This window comes from Budorcas taxicolor, chromosome 14, assembly GCF_023091745.1.
Source record: "Budorcas taxicolor isolate Tak-1 chromosome 14, Takin1.1, whole genome shotgun sequence".
Taxonomy (NCBI): Eukaryota; Metazoa; Chordata; class Mammalia; order Artiodactyla; family Bovidae; genus Budorcas; species Budorcas taxicolor.
In genome coordinates this window covers 14035165-14052113 of record NC_068923.1, presented here as the reverse complement: position 1 = coordinate 14052113, position 16949 = coordinate 14035165, and the positions used below count along the sequence as shown (strand labels likewise).

Sequence of the window (16949 nt, the reverse complement as noted above, 5' to 3'; positions counted from 1 at the left end):
GTCCAGGAGTGAGCTGGCAAGGCACAGCAACAGGCAAACTCAAGGGGCTACCCCCAAGTAGTTCCCTCAGGGACAACCCCTGTCCCCTCACTCTGATCCCAAAGACTACACAACGAGTTCCAAAAAGGGTTTTATTATAACAAAACACTCAAATATCCAAAACTGGGAAAAGAGGCAGAGCAGGGCTGGCTGGCAGAGGGGCTGGAGCTGGCTAGCTGGGGGAGGGGAGGCTGGTGAGCAGCTGCTCCAGGCACCATTGGACTTCCTCTGGGCCCCTGTAGGCCCGCTTGAGGCCCCGGGGAAGGCAGCGGCAGGACTCCAGGTTGAGGTACTGCAGACCTGGGCAGCTGCTTATCACAGAGCTGTGGGAGCAGGGCAGGCCATGGCAGGTTAAGCACCAGCAGGGCTGGGCCAGTCTAGGGAGCCCTCGCTGCTCTTGTTCCACAGCTGGCTATGCCCCCTACATCCATCAAGACCCACCCTCAGTACCCTGGGTGTCCCTAAGGACAACCCCAAGCAGGGGCTTGGCCAGTATGGGCTCCCTTTTCTGACCCCTGGAACTGGCAAGCCACACAGGATGGAGGCTAAGCTATACTGGCTCCAAGGAACTAGTGGGTTGCTAACCTGACTGTGCCCGGTGTGACCCGAGTGCCCCTGAGGTTGAGGGAGCATAGGGCCAGGTGGGAGCCCCCAGGGGTGCCTGAAAAGGCAGCTAAGGCCTGCTCCAGGTCCTTCTCACTGAAGCCCTGGCCACTCAAGTCCAGTTCCCGCAGACTGTGACACCACTTCTGGGTGAGCAGAGGGCTGCCTTCCTTGGCTAGCGTCAGCCGGTCTGACATGCCATACAGGCCCAGGTGAAGCTGCTCCAGCTCTGGAGGTGAGAGAAGTGGGCATGAGCTTTGGGTGGGCAAGGATCCCTGCATCCCGCCTGCCACCCAGGAAGCACTGACCCTGACATGGCAGATTGTGCAGGCCAGCAGGCGTAATCCGAGCACAGCCGCGCAGATCCAGCAGGCGCAGGTGAGGGGATCCGTGGAGCAGGCGGCCCAGGACCTCGTTGCTCACGAAGTTACAGGTGGAGCTAGCAAGGCAGAGCTCCTCAAGGCTGGGGAAACCTGGGCCAGGAGTCATCGCTCGCCCGGAAGGCTTGGGCAGCCACATCAGGTTCAACAGCCGCAGCACCTGGGAGCGAGGCCCAGGCTGCAGATGGGGAGGGGGGTGACAGGTGCAAGAGGTGGGGCGTCAGGTACCTGCAGCTGGGGGCAGCCTTTCTGCAGGGCCTCTACAGGCAGCTGGAGGGGAGTGATGTTGTGGTTGAGGCCAGTGCTCACCTCCAGGACCTGGAGCTGTGGGCAGCAGCTGCCCTGTAGAGGTGGGGAGAACACAAGGTCGGGCATCTGGCAGTCCCTGGCTTGGCACCCAACTCTGCTCCTGGCTGTCACCAACCTACCAGCAGTGCACCCAAGATGGCTGTTGTCTGGGAGTTGTAGGTCAGCCACAGCTTCTGCATTCGGGGTCCAGCTTCCTCCAAGAAGCTTACCACAGCCGTGGACTCCACCTAGGGACCCAGCACAGGAGTACCTGCCACCTCAGCCCAGGCTTCCTTGGGGCCTCTGGGGACATAGGGCTCACCATTGAGTGCTGTATGTCCAGGCTGTGGAGCTGAGGGCAGGCTTTGGCTAGCATGATCAGAGCGTCAGGGGTCACACCATGACAGTCAGAAAGCTTGAGAAAGGTGAGCCGAGGACAGGACTCGCTAACCAGCTGTGGAAGACCGAGGGCCAGGTGGGAGTTGGAGAACGGAAAGAGACCAATGGCTGGTGCCAACACCACTTCACTGTCTCAGCAATGAGCTCCTTTCTGGCCATGCCAGGCCTACCTGGGTGCTCCCACTTCTCACTCCTCCCTCCTGGAGGAGATGCCAGGAAAAGAAAACCAAGCAGGCGTCCTCATGGGGCACCACTGGGCCCCCACGGTACCTGACTCACTTCCTGGAAGTACTGGGCAACCCTAGAGTGTCATGGCTGGTGTGTAGGGCAGCCTCGCGCTCTCACCTTCAACACAGGGTGTACCTGGGACTTCCAGTGGATGAGAGTCAGCCTCTGGAGCTGCGAGAACCTGGGCCGACAGCAGAGGCAGAGCTGCAGGCTGTTTCCTTGCTTCCCTTCTGCCAGCGTTCTCCCCGCCCCTCCCCCTGGTGCAGGGATGCAGAAGGGGCCTGGGGCTTTCACACGACACAAAAGTGATGTGAGGGAGTAAGAAAAAGATGGAATTCCTCACCGATTGGGCATAAGCCACTCCAGGGAAGAAAGAAGCTTTTTCTCAGCCTTGGCCCCACTCTTGGTGGGGCGGCCAGCCAGCGGGGGAGACAGGGTCAGGGTGTGCCAGAGTGCAGGCTGGGAGGCGGCCTCGTTCCAGAGGCGGCACACGCGCGCAGCCCTGGGAGAAAGGATTTGGTGAGGAGCCGGGCCTTCTGTGGCCGACGCTCGCCCTCATTGGCTGCCGCTGTGGGGTTTCCTAAGAGGGACCTGCCCCCTCCCCCCCCCAACTCTCACAGCGCCGCGGTCAGTTCAAAGCGCGGCCCCGGGTTTTCCAACTAGACCCTGAGAGACTGCTGCCGTGGACACGTGTGTGGGCTCTCGGGCCCCCGCTGCGTGCCTATTCGGTCGGCCTGAGCTAGGGCGCTGCGCGCAAAGGGCTTAGGGTACCTGCCGAGAAAGGGTATAGGCCCATCAGCCGCCACCAGCAACCCGAAAATTTGCAGCAGGATTTCCAGGGGAACGCGGTAGCCCCAGCCCGGGTCGGGCTCCTGCAGCGCCGTGGGCGCTGGCGCGGTCCTGGGCTTGGCCTCGGCCGCACGGGACCCTGGGGACCGCAGCCGCTGAGCTCTGCGGGCGGCGCGCCTCTGCGCGCGGGGGCGGGCGGGCCGCGGGCCTGGCAGCACCAGCAGCATGCTGTCTGACTGCAGCAGGTGGTATCCTGAGCCGCTCGGAGCAAGTCGATCCCACCACCAGTCTTCCGCCGAGCGGGTCCGCGCCGCGGCCGGGTGCACGACCCGGACTCTGCGCCGGGCCCTGCGGGCCCGCCCTGCAGCCCCCGAAGCCATAACCACCCGCCCCGCTCCAGATTCCGCCCGGGAACGGAAGGGGCGGGTCCTGCGGCGGAAGGGCGTGACCAGGGCGGGGTCTGGCCCTCGGGCCGGCCCCTCGCTCGGGCTCTGCACCTAACTTCCGGGGCGGGGCTTCCGGCGCTGGGGCCGGTCTGGAGAGCGCTTTCGCCTAGTCCGGGAGGGTGAGTTGCGGCTCTCGCTACGGCTCAGCTGCGTCTTAGCTCTACTGTAGTGGCCCTGGGCGGAGGCGGCGCCCTCAGAGTGTGGCTGGACGGACCGCCGCCGGACCTGGCAGCGCGCAGGTTCAGGACCGGGAGGCGCGGGACCTGGGCGCACCGGTCGGCACTCCGCGGCTCCCCGACGTAGGGCGGGGCGGTGCCCGCCGCGGTCACACCCCTAGCCCCGACTCGGCTCCGACTCTCCCGTGGCTCGCAGAAGCCGCAGCAGTGTGCGGCGCCCTGTCCCGGAGTTCTTGTTCCGTGTCCATAGGTGCGAGTGTGGTGGCGGCGGTCTCGGCCACTCAGACCCGAAGGTCATCTCCCTCTTTTACTCATTCTGCCCTGGCTCCGGCGCTTCCCGCTATTCTGCCAGCCCGGGGGTATGTGTATCCTGGTGTCGTGTCCCGGGTTTGCTTGGCCCCTCCTACCTCCTACACCCCACCCCTGGCACCCCACTCAGTATCTCTGGCTGCTTGGTCCTCTCCTTACTCCGGTTTTGTGTTGTTCTGTCGTGATCCTGCATGCGAGTCTCTTCCCTTCAAGCCAGACCAGGTTTTCAGTTCCCAGGGCCGAAGCATTTTCTTTGGACCTAGGTGGGGAAAAGAAGAGCTGGCTGTGACCTTTGCCCTGTCCTGGAGGCTCCAGCCTTGACCTGAATGGCAGCACCCCCGCTGGGCCGCCTGGTGTTGACCCACCTGCTGGTAGCCCTCTTTGGCATGGGCTCATGGGCTGCAGTCAATGGTATCTGGGTGGAGCTCCCTGTGGTAGTGAAAAACCTACCTGAGGGTGAGTGGGGGCCGGGGTGGGTTGGGGGGTGCTGACGCTGAAGCTGCTCTCCTTCCTTGGGTGTCCTGCCCCTGACACAGCTGCCTCCTTTCTTTCCTTGCAGGTTGGAGTCTCCCCTCCTACCTCTGTGTGCTTGTGGCTCTGGGGAACCTGGGTCTCCTGGTGGTGACCGTGTGGAGGCGGCTGGCCCCGGGCAAGGGCGAGCGGGTCCCCATCCAGGTGGTGCAGGCGCTGGGCGTGGTGGGCACGGCCCTGCTGGCCCCCCTGTGGCGGCAGGTGACCACAGTGGCGGGGCAGGAGCACTCCGTGGCCTTCCTGGCCCTGGCCTTCGTGCTGGCGCTGGCCTGCTGTGCCTCTAACGTCACTTTCCTGCCCTTTCTGAGCCGCCTGCCACCTCCCTTCTTGAGGTCTTTCTTTCTGGGCCAAGGCCTCAGTGCTTTGCTGCCCTGTGTCCTGGCTCTAGTGCAGGGTGTGGGCCGCCTCGAGTGCCCACCAACCCCCACCAATGGCACCCCTGGGCCCCCCCTCTACTTCCCAGAGCGTTTTCCTGCCAGCACCTTCTTTGGGATCTTGTCCACCCTGTTGGTCATTTCAGCTGCCGCCTTTCAGGGTCTCCTGCTGCTGTTGCCATTGCCGCCGTCTGTACCCACGGGCGGCCCAGGGCCTGGCCTGCGGGTGGGAACCCCAGGAGTGGAGAAGGAGGAAGAGGAAGAGGCCTCGCCCCTGCAGGAACCCCCCAGCCCGGTGGCAGACGCCACCCCCAGCCCAGAACCTGTGGTCCCCAGGCTACTCTCCACCCACGGCGCCTTCCTGCTGGGCCTCCTGGCTGTCACCAATGCTCTGACCAACGGCGTGCTGCCTGCTGCACAGAGCTACTCCTGCTTGCCTTACGGGCGCCTCGCCTACCACTTGGCTGTGGTGCTGGGCAGTGCTGCCAACCCACTTGCCTGCTTTCTAGCCATGGGTGTTCTGTGCAGGTACACAGGGAGCCCAGGCCCCTCGGGGTGGGATTTAGGGGTGAGGCCCTGGGCCAGGCACAGCCAGCTCTGAATTTTGACTCACCCTTGGCAGGTCCCTGGCAGGGCTGGGCAGTCTTTCTCTGCTGGGAATGCTCTTTGGGGCCTACCTGATGGCACTGGCAGTCCTGAGCCCCTGCCCACCCCTGGTGGGCACCTCCGCAGGGGTGGTCCTTGTGGTGAGTAGTCTGGGGACAGGGCAACAAAAAGGGTGGCCATCAGGAGGGGTTTGCCTTAGAGCAGGGCATCTCCACTCAGCCTGCTACTGTGTTCACCCTCCCAGGTGGTGTCGTGGATTCTGTGTCTGGGCGTGTTTTCGTACGTGAAGGTGGCTGCCAGCTCGCTCCTGCATGGTGGGGGCCAGCCGGCGTTGCTGGCCGCTGGCGTGGCCATCCAGGTGGGCTCCCTGCTCGGCGCTGTGGCCATGTTCCCTCCCACCAGCATCTACCAAGTGTTCCGCAGCGGGAAGGACTGCGTGGACCCCTGTGGCCCCTAAGCCTCGTGTTGGGGGGGACTCTGCTCCCCCAGCCTGTATTCAGGGTGCGGCTGCCACAGAGACTGCCTGCCCACTGCTTGGGGAGGCCCGCCTCACGTGCGGCCTGCTCACAGACAGTTGCACACTCCACAGGCGAACCTGGCACTGCAGGCAGGTGGGGGACACAGCAGGCTCAGAGCCAGGGCCCAGTTGGGGACTCGGACTTGGCCCGGGATCTGTGTGGGATTTGTACAATAAAGCATTTTTATTCCATGAGTTGGAGTCGATCCCGGGAACAACTTCTGTTGTGCAGATAGACCTCCTCTGATCTGGAGCCGTAGTCTGACCTATTCAGGAGGGGCTGCCGCTCCCTGGGGCAGTGTCTGGAGATCCCAGGTTTGTGGAACTCTGTCCTCTAAACACAGAGAAGTGCCCAGAGGGACAGAGAAGGCCTGCTCCCGGGGCCTGGGGTCTGGGCTAAGGACCCACACAGATTACAGCAGCCAGAGGTTGTGTGGTGGGCCAGGCCAGCCAGGCACAAGGGCCCAATCACATGGGCTGCCTGCTGGTTGCTGGGTCTGTAGCCCAGGTGTGGCAGCGTTTCCCTGCTACTTTATGGAGGATCCTGGGGGGGGATTTACACCAGGGGCTTGTTGCCCGGTCCCTGCTTGGAAAGGGCTCTGAGCGGGAATCAGAAGACTGGAGTGTGAGGGTCTAGCCAGTCTCGGGATCCCTCTGCCCAAGGATGTGACCCCCTCCCTCAAGCCACCCGTCCCATTTTTAGCTCCTGTGATCAAAGCTGCCAAGCCCCAAACTGTTATTCAGGTGGACATGACCGCGGCTGCCTTCTCTCTGGGCTGCTGGCAGATGGCTTTGCACAACCCACACGTGACGGTGGTCCGGACCTCTGCTTGTTGGTGTCTGTAGGGAGCCAGGCTGTCCTGGACTTGCAGGCTCCCCCACTCAGGGCTGCCGCAGCCTACGGAGAGCCCCAAGCCGGGAGGGGCTGGGAGGCGGGGCTGGGCCTGGGCTTCCTCTGTCTCCTCTGTGCCTCCTGGGCAGGTGGGGAGCAGAGAGAGGCCTGTGGAGGACAGGCTCCCAGCGGGGCACTGAGCTGTGGTCCAGTGGGACTGGCCTGGTATGGAGACACTGTTCTCACAGAACAGGCACCTGCTTTCACAGGGGGCCCTGAGGCCCAGGGTGTGGACTCGGGGCAGTGGTGCCTGCCTTGCCATCCAGCCCTCTCCGGATGCCCTTTCTTAACTTCAGAGGCCAGCTGTCCTTGACTCGGGGAGCACGTGGGCTTCTCAAGGTCTTCTGCCCCGGCCTTGGCCGGACCAGCTGAGCAGGAGGAACTTCCTGGTGGGAGGGAAGGATTTCCAGGCCTCGACCCTCCAACAAGCATTCAGCTGGGCCACGCTCCCACGGGGCTCAGACAGCCCAGCCCTGAAGACGGGCCCTAGTGGTGCTAACCACCAGGACACCTGACTTGACGGGACTGGGGAGGGGGCAGCAGCAGCTTGACTTGCCTCTTGCATTTGGGAAGCAAGGTGACAGGCAGCTGTGAGTTAGGGACATTGCCTTTGGTTGCAGCGAGCAGAGGCTGAGGGCATGAAATGGGTGGTGTATCTCTCCCCGCACCCCCTGACACTGCCCTTGTCCCTCCCTTGCCCACCCTGGGATGGCTCCCAGTTCCTTCCTGCCCCTCTCCCCTCGCGTTGGGAGTCCAGGGAGCCTCTACCTGCCTGTGTGTCTGCCAGGTATGCCAGGCTGCGTGGAACGTGCATGATCTCCCGAGGAAGTGGGTGGGGTGGGGGGGCAGGGGAACTGGAGAGGGTTTGAGGAAGCTACCGCCCTTTGAAGTCTCCAGGACATTCCGGCCAGCGTCTCCAAAGCAAACAAGTTGGGGCCCAGATGACAAGGGGAGGAAAGGCCTCAGGGCCAAATCCTGGAGAGTCACTCGCTTGGCACACCCTTCCCGCTCTCGGCCACCTGGGGATGAGGCCCAGAAGCGGGGCAGCCCACCATGCCAGCCCCTCAGAGCAGAGTGTCCCCCAGGACTGCACGCGGGCACCATGCCTCCAGCTGGATGGCATGTGGCCAGCCACTCGGCCTCCCAGCCCTGCCCAAAGGGTGTCTCAGACTTTGAAGGAGACCCCAGACAGTCTGTCCACTGCACTTTCCAGGGGTCTCAGAGGCAACTAGTTCTAGTGGGTTATTAATCACAGACTCCTCTGGCCCACACCCTGTGGCTGGGTGGGTGACCCAGCTGATCCAGCCGTGGTGTCCACACCAATTGAAATGGGGGAGGAGAGGTGGCCCTGTGGAGCAAATGAGGACCCAGTAGATTGGTACTGGGCATGTCAGTTGTTCCAAGAGTTGTAAAAACTACCCAAACTACTTGGTGCACACCAGATGGTGAAGACACCACAGAGGGAACAGAGCAAGGGGTGGAGAAAGCCAGACCCTGACATCATCCTGCAGTTGCTTGGGTCCAGCTGTACCTGAAGCTAAACCCCTTGAACTTAACAAGTTATGTCAGCCCACAATTTTGTGCTTATTTTAGTTGAGTTGGCTTCTATCTGTCACAGCTGCGAGAGATGTGAGGTCCTCTCTCATCTCTGAAGCATCTGGGACCATCCAGAAGTTCGCACACCCAGCACTGGCTGACCTTTCTGTGCCTGGGGGAGGATCAGTCACGCCCTGCAGACTCTCCCGTCGTACTCCCCATATCAAGAGCCCTAGGCTTTCCTAGGCTCCCCAACCAGCTCCTGAGCAGGATGCTTCGCTGACCACTTCCACACTGGAAAGGAGAGTTTCCTGGAGGTTGGACCCTCTCAGAACACCTTGAGCCAGGCCAGGCGGGGAAGGAGGCAGGACCTTCTTCAGCTGGACTATCCAGACAAAGCCCTGGAGGAGGTTTCTGTTTTCATGTTTCCTCTCCTTTTGCAAGTGTGGCAGGAGAACGGAGCTTGTTAGAAAGCAGATTGCAAGAGAGCCCCTACCTGACCCCTCCCAGGCGTCCTGCTACCCATGTCCCCCCCGACCAAGCACCCACCCCACCCCACACGGATTTAGGTCAGAGGGATGTGAAGAGATGCAAGGGCCAGGGTGCTCAGGCGTCCAGAGGAGAAGCAGGCAGATCCCCAGACGAAGGTGTTTGCTCTCTGTCTCTATTCAACGTTGCACTGCAGGTCCTGGCAATGGTGGTTACACAGGAAAAAGAAAGAAAAGGCATCCAGATGGGAAAAGAAGTAAAACTATCCTCAGATGACATGGTTCTATGTATACAAAATCATAAGGAGTCCACAAAGAACTTGTTAGGACCCAAAACAAATTCAACCAAAATTTGCAGAATACAACATCAATATACAGAAATCAGTTGTATCTTTATACATGTTCAGCCGATGACCTGAAAGTGAAATTAAGGAACATTTTTTTACAGTAGCATCAAAAAAATAGGTACCTCAAAATGAATTTAACAAAGGAAATGCTAAACTTGTACATGGAAAACTACAAAATGTTGACCGCAATGAAAAATGTGAGTAAATATTCATAGATCAGAAGACTTCTGTTGTTAACTTGGCAATACTGATCTACAGATTCAAGTAATCCCTATCAAAATCCCATCTGGCTTTTTTTGAAAAAACAAAAAAAAAACCCCAAAAAACCCTAATCCTAATATTGATAACAAAACAAAATGGAGGAGACACAGAATAGCCAAAACAATCCTTTTTGTGTGTGTGCCATGCCACATGGTTTGCAGGGTCTTAGTTCCCTGACCAGAGATTGAACCTGGATCTTTGGCAGTAAAAGTGCTGAGTTTTAACCACTGGACCGCCAGGGAATTCCCCAAAACAATCTTTAAAAGAATATAGTTGGCTACAAAACTACAGTAATCAAGATAGACACATAGGTCAGTGAAACAGAGAGCCCAGAAATAAACCTGCACACTTACAATCAATTAATCTACAAGCAAAAGAAACAAGAATATTCAAAGGAGGTGGGGGGAGGGGCTTCCTAGGTTGCAATAGTGGTAAAGAATCTGCCAGCCAGTGCAGGAGAATATACAAAGGGGAAAAGACAAACCTCTTCAATGCATGGTGTTGGGAAGACTGGATGCTACAAACATTAAAACTCAAACTGGAGTACTTTCCCATTCCAGATACAAAATAAACCAAAAATGGATTAAAGACTTCATGTAAGATCTGAAACCATTAATCTCTTAGAAGAAAACATTGTCATCGGCCTTGGCAATTTTTTTGAATATGTCTCCTCAAGCAAGAGAAACAAAGGTAAAAATAAACAAATGAGACCACATCAACCTAAAAAGTGTTTGTACAGTAAAGGAAACTATCAACAAAATGAAAAAGCAGCCTACTGAATGGACAAAGATATTAGCAATGGTTACATCCAACAAGAGATTAATATCCAAAACATTCAAAGAACTCACATGATGCAACCTCAGTAAAACAAACAAAGCAGTTTAAAAATGGGCAGAAGACCAAAATAGACAAAAGAAGACATACATATGGAGAGCAGGCACATGAAAAGGTGCTCAGCATCATCAGTCATGAGAAAAATCAAAGCCACAATGAGATCTAACCTCACCCTCATCAGAATGGTCATTATCAACAAGACAACAAATAAGTGTTGGAGAGGGTGTGTAGGAAAGTGAACCCTTGTGTGCTGTTTGTGTTGATGTAAACTGGTGCAGCCACTGTGGACAACAGGATGGAGTTGCCTCGAAAAGTTAAAAATAGAGTTACTATATGATCTATCAATTTCACTTCTGAGTATTTATCTGAAGAAACACTCATTAGAAAACATACATGAGTCCCTATGTTAATTGCAGCATTATTTACGATAGCCAAGATACAGAAACAATCTAATTGCCGATTGACAGATACATGGATAAAGAAGATGTGCCACGTATATTATATATATATACACACACACACACAATGGAGTATTGGCCACAGAACCCTGTCCCTGGGCTTCCCTGGTAGCAGAGTGGTAAGGAACCCACCTACTGATGGAGGAGACACGAGACGCAGGTTTGATCCCTGGGTCGGGAAGATCCTCTGGAGTAGGAAATGCCAACCCACTCCGGTATTCTTTTTTTTTTTCCACTCCAGTATTTTTGCATGGAAAATCCCATAGACAGAGGAGCTTGGCCGGCTACAATCCATGGGGTCACAGGAGTCGGGCACAGCTGAGGAACTGAGCTCGATTAGCCATAGAACAGAATGGAATCTTGCCATTTTGACAACATGGATGGACTTAGAGGGTATTTTGCTGAGTGGAGTAAGACAGTGAAAGAAATACTGTATTATTTCACTTAGAAGTGGAACAAAAAGCATAACAAGTGAACAAACATATGAAAACAGACTCATAGATGCAGAGAACAGGTAGTTGCCAGAGGGGAGAGGTATGTGGGATGTGAGTCAACAGGTATGAAATGTACAGTGGGGAATATAGTCAATAATATAGTAGCAAATTTGTGCAGTGACAGATGGTAACTAGACTTACCCTGGGGATCATTTTATAATGTACAGAAATATTGAATCACTACATTGTTCACCTGGAACTACTGGTGTTGTAGGTCAATTATACATCGAGAATAAACTCATAGAAAAAGAGATCTGATTTGTGGTTACCAGAAGCAAGGGGTGGGGGGAGGCAGAATTGAATAAAGATGGGTAAAAGGTACAAATTTCCAGTTATAAGACAAGTACTAGGGGGGCTTCCCTGGCAGTCCAGTGGTCAGGGCACCATGCGTGACTGCAGGGGGTATGGGTTCGATCCTGAATTAAGATCTTGCATGCCCAGCGGCAGGCTTCCCAGGTGGCACTACTGGTTAAGAACCCTCCTGCCAATGCAGGAGATCTAAGAGACATGGGTTTGATCCCTGAGTCAGGAGGATCCCCTGGAGAAGGGCATGGCAACCCACTCCAGCATTCTTGCCTGGAGAATCCCATCAACAGAGGAGCTTGGTGGGCTATAGTCCATAGCGTCGCAAAGAGTTAGACACAAGTGAAGTGACTTAACATGCATGCATGCCAAGTGGCACAGCCAAAAAAAGGTAAGTATTAATACTAGGGATGTAATGTACAGCATGATTAATTAACTGCTGAATGTTACATATGAAAGTTTGTCAGAGTAAATCCTAAGAGACTGCAACATAAGGAAAAAATTCGTTTATCTTTTATTTTTTGTTTATACAAGATGTTCAGTGAATGTATTGTAGTGACCATTTCATGATGGATGTGAGTCTAATGCTGCACACCTTAAACTTACACAGTGCAGCATCCGTTACATCTCAATAAAACTAGAAGGAAAAAAAGCATTTTATTTCAAAAGCATTTATATATGTATGTATGTATATATATATGGGCTTCCCTGGTGGCTCAGATAGTAAAGAATATGCCTGCAATGTAGGAGACTGGGGCTCGATCCCTTGGTCGGGATTTACAAGATAATGTAAAAATATGTAGTCATATATTTCATATATATAGACGCAATAACATTTTAAAAGTGCTAAAAAAAGAATAAAGTTGCAGGAATCCAGGAATCTCTCACACTTCCCAATTACAAAACTTACTACGAAGTTATACTAGGAGAGCCTTCCCTGATGGTCCAGTGGTTAACACTGTGCTTCCAAGCAAGGGGCGCAGGTTCAATCCCTGGCTGGGGAACTAAGATCCCACATGCCACAGGGCAATGGAAACCCTCCGGCTGCAATGAAGACCCGACTCAGCCAAAAAATGGAATCAATCGATACATAACACTTGCTTCTCACCAACTCACCAACTCACCTCCCTGATTCTGACACTGAGACTTTTACTGAGTCTTACTCTTCGCAGCAGCATAAATATGTATGCACAAGTTCAGTTAGAGTCTATCTTCCTTTTTACCAAGACAGAATTGGAGAAATTTGCTGTGTGCAAGAGGCCTTGTAAATGGCCACACCAAGAGGGTGGTTCATTAACAGGCCCGAGTCACTTCTAGGGAACGTGGGTCGACCTTCTGGAGCGAATGCTTACAGAACACTCCCAGGGTTTCGCACTCCATGCCTTATAGGCAGTCAGGAAGGCCTCTTCCTAGCAGGCTCACAAACAGAAATTCGCTGGTAAAATATACATTATGTTTCTCACCTGGGATAACAAATAATGGAGGCCTTTGAAAGTCCAATCTGAGAGTTTTATAATAACTTCTAGGCATCACGGACTCGATGGACGTGAGTCTGAGTGAACTCCGGGAGATGGTGACGAACAGGGAGGCCTGGCGTGCTGTGATTCATAGGGTTGCAAAGAGTCGGACATGACTGAGCGACTGAACTGAACTGAACTGAGAGCAAACTTAAGGTGGCCTGCGTGGTATCTTAGCATCCTTAACTTGAGAGCCAGGGCCTCATATTACAGCAAGAAAAGCTAGGCTTGAGCAATTAGTCCCCCTAATCCATCACTTGGAAGTCCCCACCCTGGGTTCAACTTCAGCTGTCCGCGCTGACTCCCTAGTGGGGTCTATTCTCCCTCCCAGCTTCCGCCCTTGCTGTGAACTCCTTGGGGAACAGGTGACCTGACCTCCCCAAGCCTCAGCTTCCACTGGGGGTCGGAAAAGACCCCAGCAGCAGGGTCTGGGGACGACAGAGGAGATGGTTGATGGCATCACCGACTCGATGGACGTGAGTTTGAGCGAGCTCTTGGAGTTGGAGATAGACAGGGAAGCCTGGCGTGCTGCAGTCCATGTGGTCGCAAAGACGCACACGACTGAGCAACTGAACTAAGCTGAGCGGTGCCTGACCGCGTGCGTTGACGGAGCGCAGGTACTGGCCCTAAAGCTAGTGGGCCGGGAGCCGCCAGGGGGCGCTGCTCCACTGCGGCCGCGGGACTACTCGGGGGCGTGGCCTCCAGTCCCCGCCCGCCCGTCGGACGGCATGAGCGTGCGCACTGCGCCCCTCCCGCAGGGCCTGCTGGGCCGGCGGCGGGTGTGGCGCGTGCGGAGAGCGGGAGCTGAGCTGCGGACCGAAAATGTGGAGACCTGTGAGACCCCGCGCGCTCGCGCCCCTGCCGCGGCTCGGGCCGCCCGGCCGGGACCCGCAGGGCCCAAGACTCGCTCCCCAGGGATCCCCCCGGCTGGCCGGAGCCCGTCACAGCCCTCAGGCAGCCTGTCCTCGGGTCCCTGCTTCAGCCCCCAGGCCCTGTGGGGGAGACGTCGGGCCTTCCCTGCCGCACGCCGCAGCTCCGCTTCTCCGAGGCTGCTTCTTGGTGCGGGAGTCTTGTCTCAGAGGCGACTCTCCAAGCCTCCTTCCCCGCGAGGGACGACCCTCTCGTCCTTTACGGACGACCCTCCCCAGGGAGACTCCCTTTCCCGAGGCGACTGCCTGGCGCCCATCGCCTCCGCCTGCCCCGTGTCTGCCTCAGACCCCTCGCTGCTGCAGGCTCTGACCGAATCGCAGAGCGGACCCCCCGCCTTTTCTTCACCTGCTCCCTTGGGCACCCTTTTCTCCTTGTCACCAGCCCAGCCCGGGTCATCCCGGGCTGACTGCTGCCCCCCGACTCTGGGGAGACAGGACTTGTGGGGGCGGCAGGTGGGCTGACAGCTGCTGCGGCCCGGCTCTGTCTCGGGGTCACCCCTCCTCTCAGGCCTTCCTAGGTTTCTGCCTGGCCCTGGGCTGCCCTCCTAACTCAGCTTCTTTTGGTCCTGGACATGGCACCTGCCTTTCCAGTCTCTCCCACCCCCCCACCCCGCGTGGGACCCCCCGTTTTATTGCATCTCCACACCTTTCAAACAGGGTGTCATAGTTGTTGACCCAGGTCTTAGCCACTCCCCAAAAACCTAGCCCTTTTCTTGTGTGGTTGGTTTAGAGGTGAGGAGACTGAGGGGGGCTTATTACCATTTTCAACATGGAATTTTCTGTAGACCTGGTAGTTTTCTAATAAGCCTAGCCTGTGGGTTTAGGTGTCAATACAAATGAATGTCCATTAGCTTCTGTGGCTTGTAGAGTGGCTCCATTACACAGGGGTGTTTTGTGGGTGAGATGATGAAGCAGTGTTAGTCTGAGAATCAGGTAGAGACAGTGAGTTGGTCTTTTATAGTTTATAAAGCTGCTTCACTCATTCAGGTCACTGAGTCCTCTACGCAGCCCTCGGGAGTGGCAGGCGGGCTTTGGCCCTTGAGCAGGAGTGCTCATGACCAGTAAGTAGAGCGCGGCCCACTAGGGGCTTCTGAGTCCAGACTGGCGCTGAGAGGGTCAGAGACCCTAGAAAGGCAAAGGACACGGTGTTCAAGGTCGTCTCCATTCCCTTTCCTGGGCCCAGACGCCCAGTTTCTCTTCCTGACCTTAAGAACAGTTCGGGCTCAGTGCTTGGCTTACTCTCCAGCTATGTCCGCAGGGCTGTTGACCTGCCCTTACACCGCCCATATTCTTGTCACCTCTTTGTAGTTTCAGGTCTCGTGAGATTCAGCAGTTGCTTCTTTCTCCTGGGGCCTGGCTTATCTGCAGTGACTTTTCAAATCTGCTGTGTCTCATCTACAGGGTGTTAGAAAATCCAACAGCTCAGCTTGTGCCTAAAACATGAGTGCAGGTGCTCGTGGCTCTGTGTTGATGTTCACACTGAGTTTGTGAGCTCTGTGGTGTCTGTCTGAGTGACGCTGCTGGATAGATTGTTAGCTGAGTTCCAGACGAGCATGGTGCACCTGGGCTGAGAAAAGACCCCTCTCATCTTGGCCCAAAGTGGGAGGCTTCGGGAGTGAGAGGGCCACCCCAGGAAGGCTGCGTGTGTGTTCATGCTGCTGAGGAGGCGCCCTCTCTGCACCTGTTTGCTGCCGCTCTGGGTGTGGTACGGGTTACATGTGATGTGTGGATATTGCCCTGGACTGGTTCCTGGGAGTACTGGCCGCTCGCTCTGCCGCATTCACAGCTCCGTTACGCTCGGGTGTCTCCTGGGTGGTGGGGATATTTGGGGAGTCACCGGCATCCAGCTGGCATGAGCCCGCAGCGCCCCGTGGGGGCTCTGGTGCTGTCGGCAGAGGCCTCTCTCCCCCGGGGAGCTGCTGCTCGCTCTCTCCTGACCGTGGCCGTGCACCTGTTGCCCAGCAGCATGGCCTGGGCCACGTGCGGTCCTGGATTTTTCTCCACTTAGCCGTTTATCTCAGGTCAGCAAGTGTTTGTGATAAAGAATTTCTGCTGTATCTTGGAGATGATTAAGAGATGGCCCTGCCCAGCCTGATGGGGAGAAAGCCTGCAGGCTAACCTGTGCTCCTGTGATAAGGACAGTGGGGTGGGGTGGGGTGGGGGGACAAGGAACCCTGGTGAATGGGGGCAGGCTTCAGGCAGAACAGCAGCCTGGAGAGCAGGCCTGGGCCAGGCTCCTCGCGGCTGTGCGGGGTCTGCCAGAGGGATGGTCGTCCCGGGCGATTGAGTGAGGGGTCAGGGCTGGGAATGAGACAGTGCAGCCAGAGCGCCTGCTGTGGTGCTGATTCCTCAGGAAATGACAGAAAGCTGCTCTGGGGGCCGTGGTCAGGGACCATTACTTTTCTGGCTGTGCCCCTTGGCATCGGCCATGTGTCCAGAGGCTGTGGACGCTGGTCTTCAGCTTCCCTTCCAGACCCCCAGCCGGTGGTGGACAGTGGTCAGGAGGCTGTGGGAGCAGCCAGGGCCCCGAGCTTTAGAGTCAGTAATTCAGGTTCGGCCTTCTGTGAAAAGAACCGTGTGTTTAGTACGAACATGATATGTAAACTTACTTGTTAGGTGACTTGCCTTTTTCTCACTGAACTCTCCTACTAATGACTCCAGGGACAGTGTGCTCCACCCGGTGGCTGGTTTGGGCATGGGAAGGGTGTGGGCTGGGGAACTGGTTCGATTTCCCAGCTTCTGGCATCTCTGCAGTGCTGTGGGCCACGTGAGGAAATAAGCCCCGCCTCAGAAATGCGCGCCTTTTACTGAGCACCTGTTAGGTGCCAGGCCCTGAGCAAGGCGCTTTATTTCTGCCATCTTCCACCTTTCCAGCTTGGCAGGGCACAGCAGGGAGCCACCCCCCAGGCACAGAGTGCGGTCGGCGAGGCTCCTGGGCAGGCCCGTGGCGCGGTGCAGGGCTCAGCCCATGGGCACTCTGCCCCGCTCTGCAGCCCCTGTCGGCCCGGGGTGCCGTTCCCCTGGAGGAGGACCCACTGGGGCTGCGCATGCTTCTCCTCTGGCAGTGTCCTCGCCATGTGCCCTGCCGAGTCTCCCTGATGGACTCTGGGCCTTCCCCAGGTGGGGGCCTTGATGGCAGTGCCCTCTCAGGGCACCCTCCTCACCCGCAGTCTCCTGCCGCCCCTGAAACACACCCGGAGCACGT

At 56.7% G+C, this 16949-nt stretch overlaps 3 protein-coding genes across 4 annotated transcripts in view; 2 read left to right on the top strand and 1 right to left on the bottom strand.

Annotated features, from left to right (window-relative positions):
• Positions 1-172: 172 nt before the first annotated feature.
• FBXL6 (F-box and leucine rich repeat protein 6) lies at positions 173-3128 on the bottom strand. The gene is made up of 9 exons (XM_052651763.1): positions 2709-3128; positions 2281-2439; positions 2055-2118; positions 1633-1764; positions 1451-1558; positions 1251-1364; positions 951-1182; positions 625-871; positions 173-362 (listed from the first exon to the last, which is right to left on the bottom strand). Exons 1-9 carry the CDS (start codon positions 3104-3106, stop codon positions 212-214), a joined length of 1605 nt encoding a protein of 534 aa, XP_052507723.1. The 5' UTR covers positions 3107-3128; the 3' UTR covers positions 173-211.
• A 139-nt stretch (positions 3129-3267) lies between these two features.
• On the top strand, positions 3268-5758 carry SLC52A2 (solute carrier family 52 member 2). The gene is made up of 5 exons (XM_052651783.1): positions 3268-3707; positions 3921-4113; positions 4217-5090; positions 5185-5308; positions 5413-5758. Exons 2-5 carry the CDS (start codon positions 3984-3986, stop codon positions 5623-5625), a joined length of 1341 nt encoding a protein of 446 aa, XP_052507743.1. The 5' UTR covers positions 3268-3707; positions 3921-3983; the 3' UTR covers positions 5626-5758.
• A 7835-nt stretch (positions 5759-13593) lies between these two features.
• Positions 13594-16949, top strand: part of ADCK5 (aarF domain containing kinase 5) — a 13591-nt gene continuing 10235 nt past the window's right edge. The window contains exon 1 of one of the 2 annotated variants that reach the window (XM_052652068.1): positions 13594-13649. In XM_052652068.1, coding sequence (XP_052508028.1) covers positions 13638-13649 — 12 coding nt within the window. In that variant the 5' untranslated portion in view covers positions 13594-13637. Of the gene's footprint in view, positions 13875-16949 lie in introns of both variants that reach the window. The other variant, XM_052652067.1, reaches the window with a different exon arrangement.

Excerpts from the sequence above, each read along its gene's own strand:
- FBXL6 (XM_052651763.1), bottom strand. The coding sequence starts at position 3,106 with ATGGCTTCGGGGGCTGCAGGGCGGGCCCGCAGGGCCCGGCGCAGAGTC. Across the intron at positions 1,183-1,250 it reads AAGGCTGCCCCCAGCTGCAG|GTGCTGCGGCTGTTGAACCT; the intron begins GTACCTGACGCC and ends CCTCGCTCCCAG. Across the intron at positions 872-950 it reads GCACAATCTGCCATGTCAGG|AGCTGGAGCAGCTTCACCTG; the intron begins GTCAGTGCTTCC and ends TCTCACCTCCAG.
- SLC52A2 (XM_052651783.1), top strand. The coding sequence starts at position 3,984 with ATGGCAGCACCCCCGCTGGGCCGCCTGGTGTTGACCCACCTGCTGGTA. Across the intron at positions 4,114-4,216 it reads AGTGAAAAACCTACCTGAGG|GTTGGAGTCTCCCCTCCTAC; the intron begins GTGAGTGGGGGC and ends CTTTCCTTGCAG. Across the intron at positions 5,309-5,412 it reads CCGCAGGGGTGGTCCTTGTG|GTGGTGTCGTGGATTCTGTG; the intron begins GTGAGTAGTCTG and ends TCACCCTCCCAG.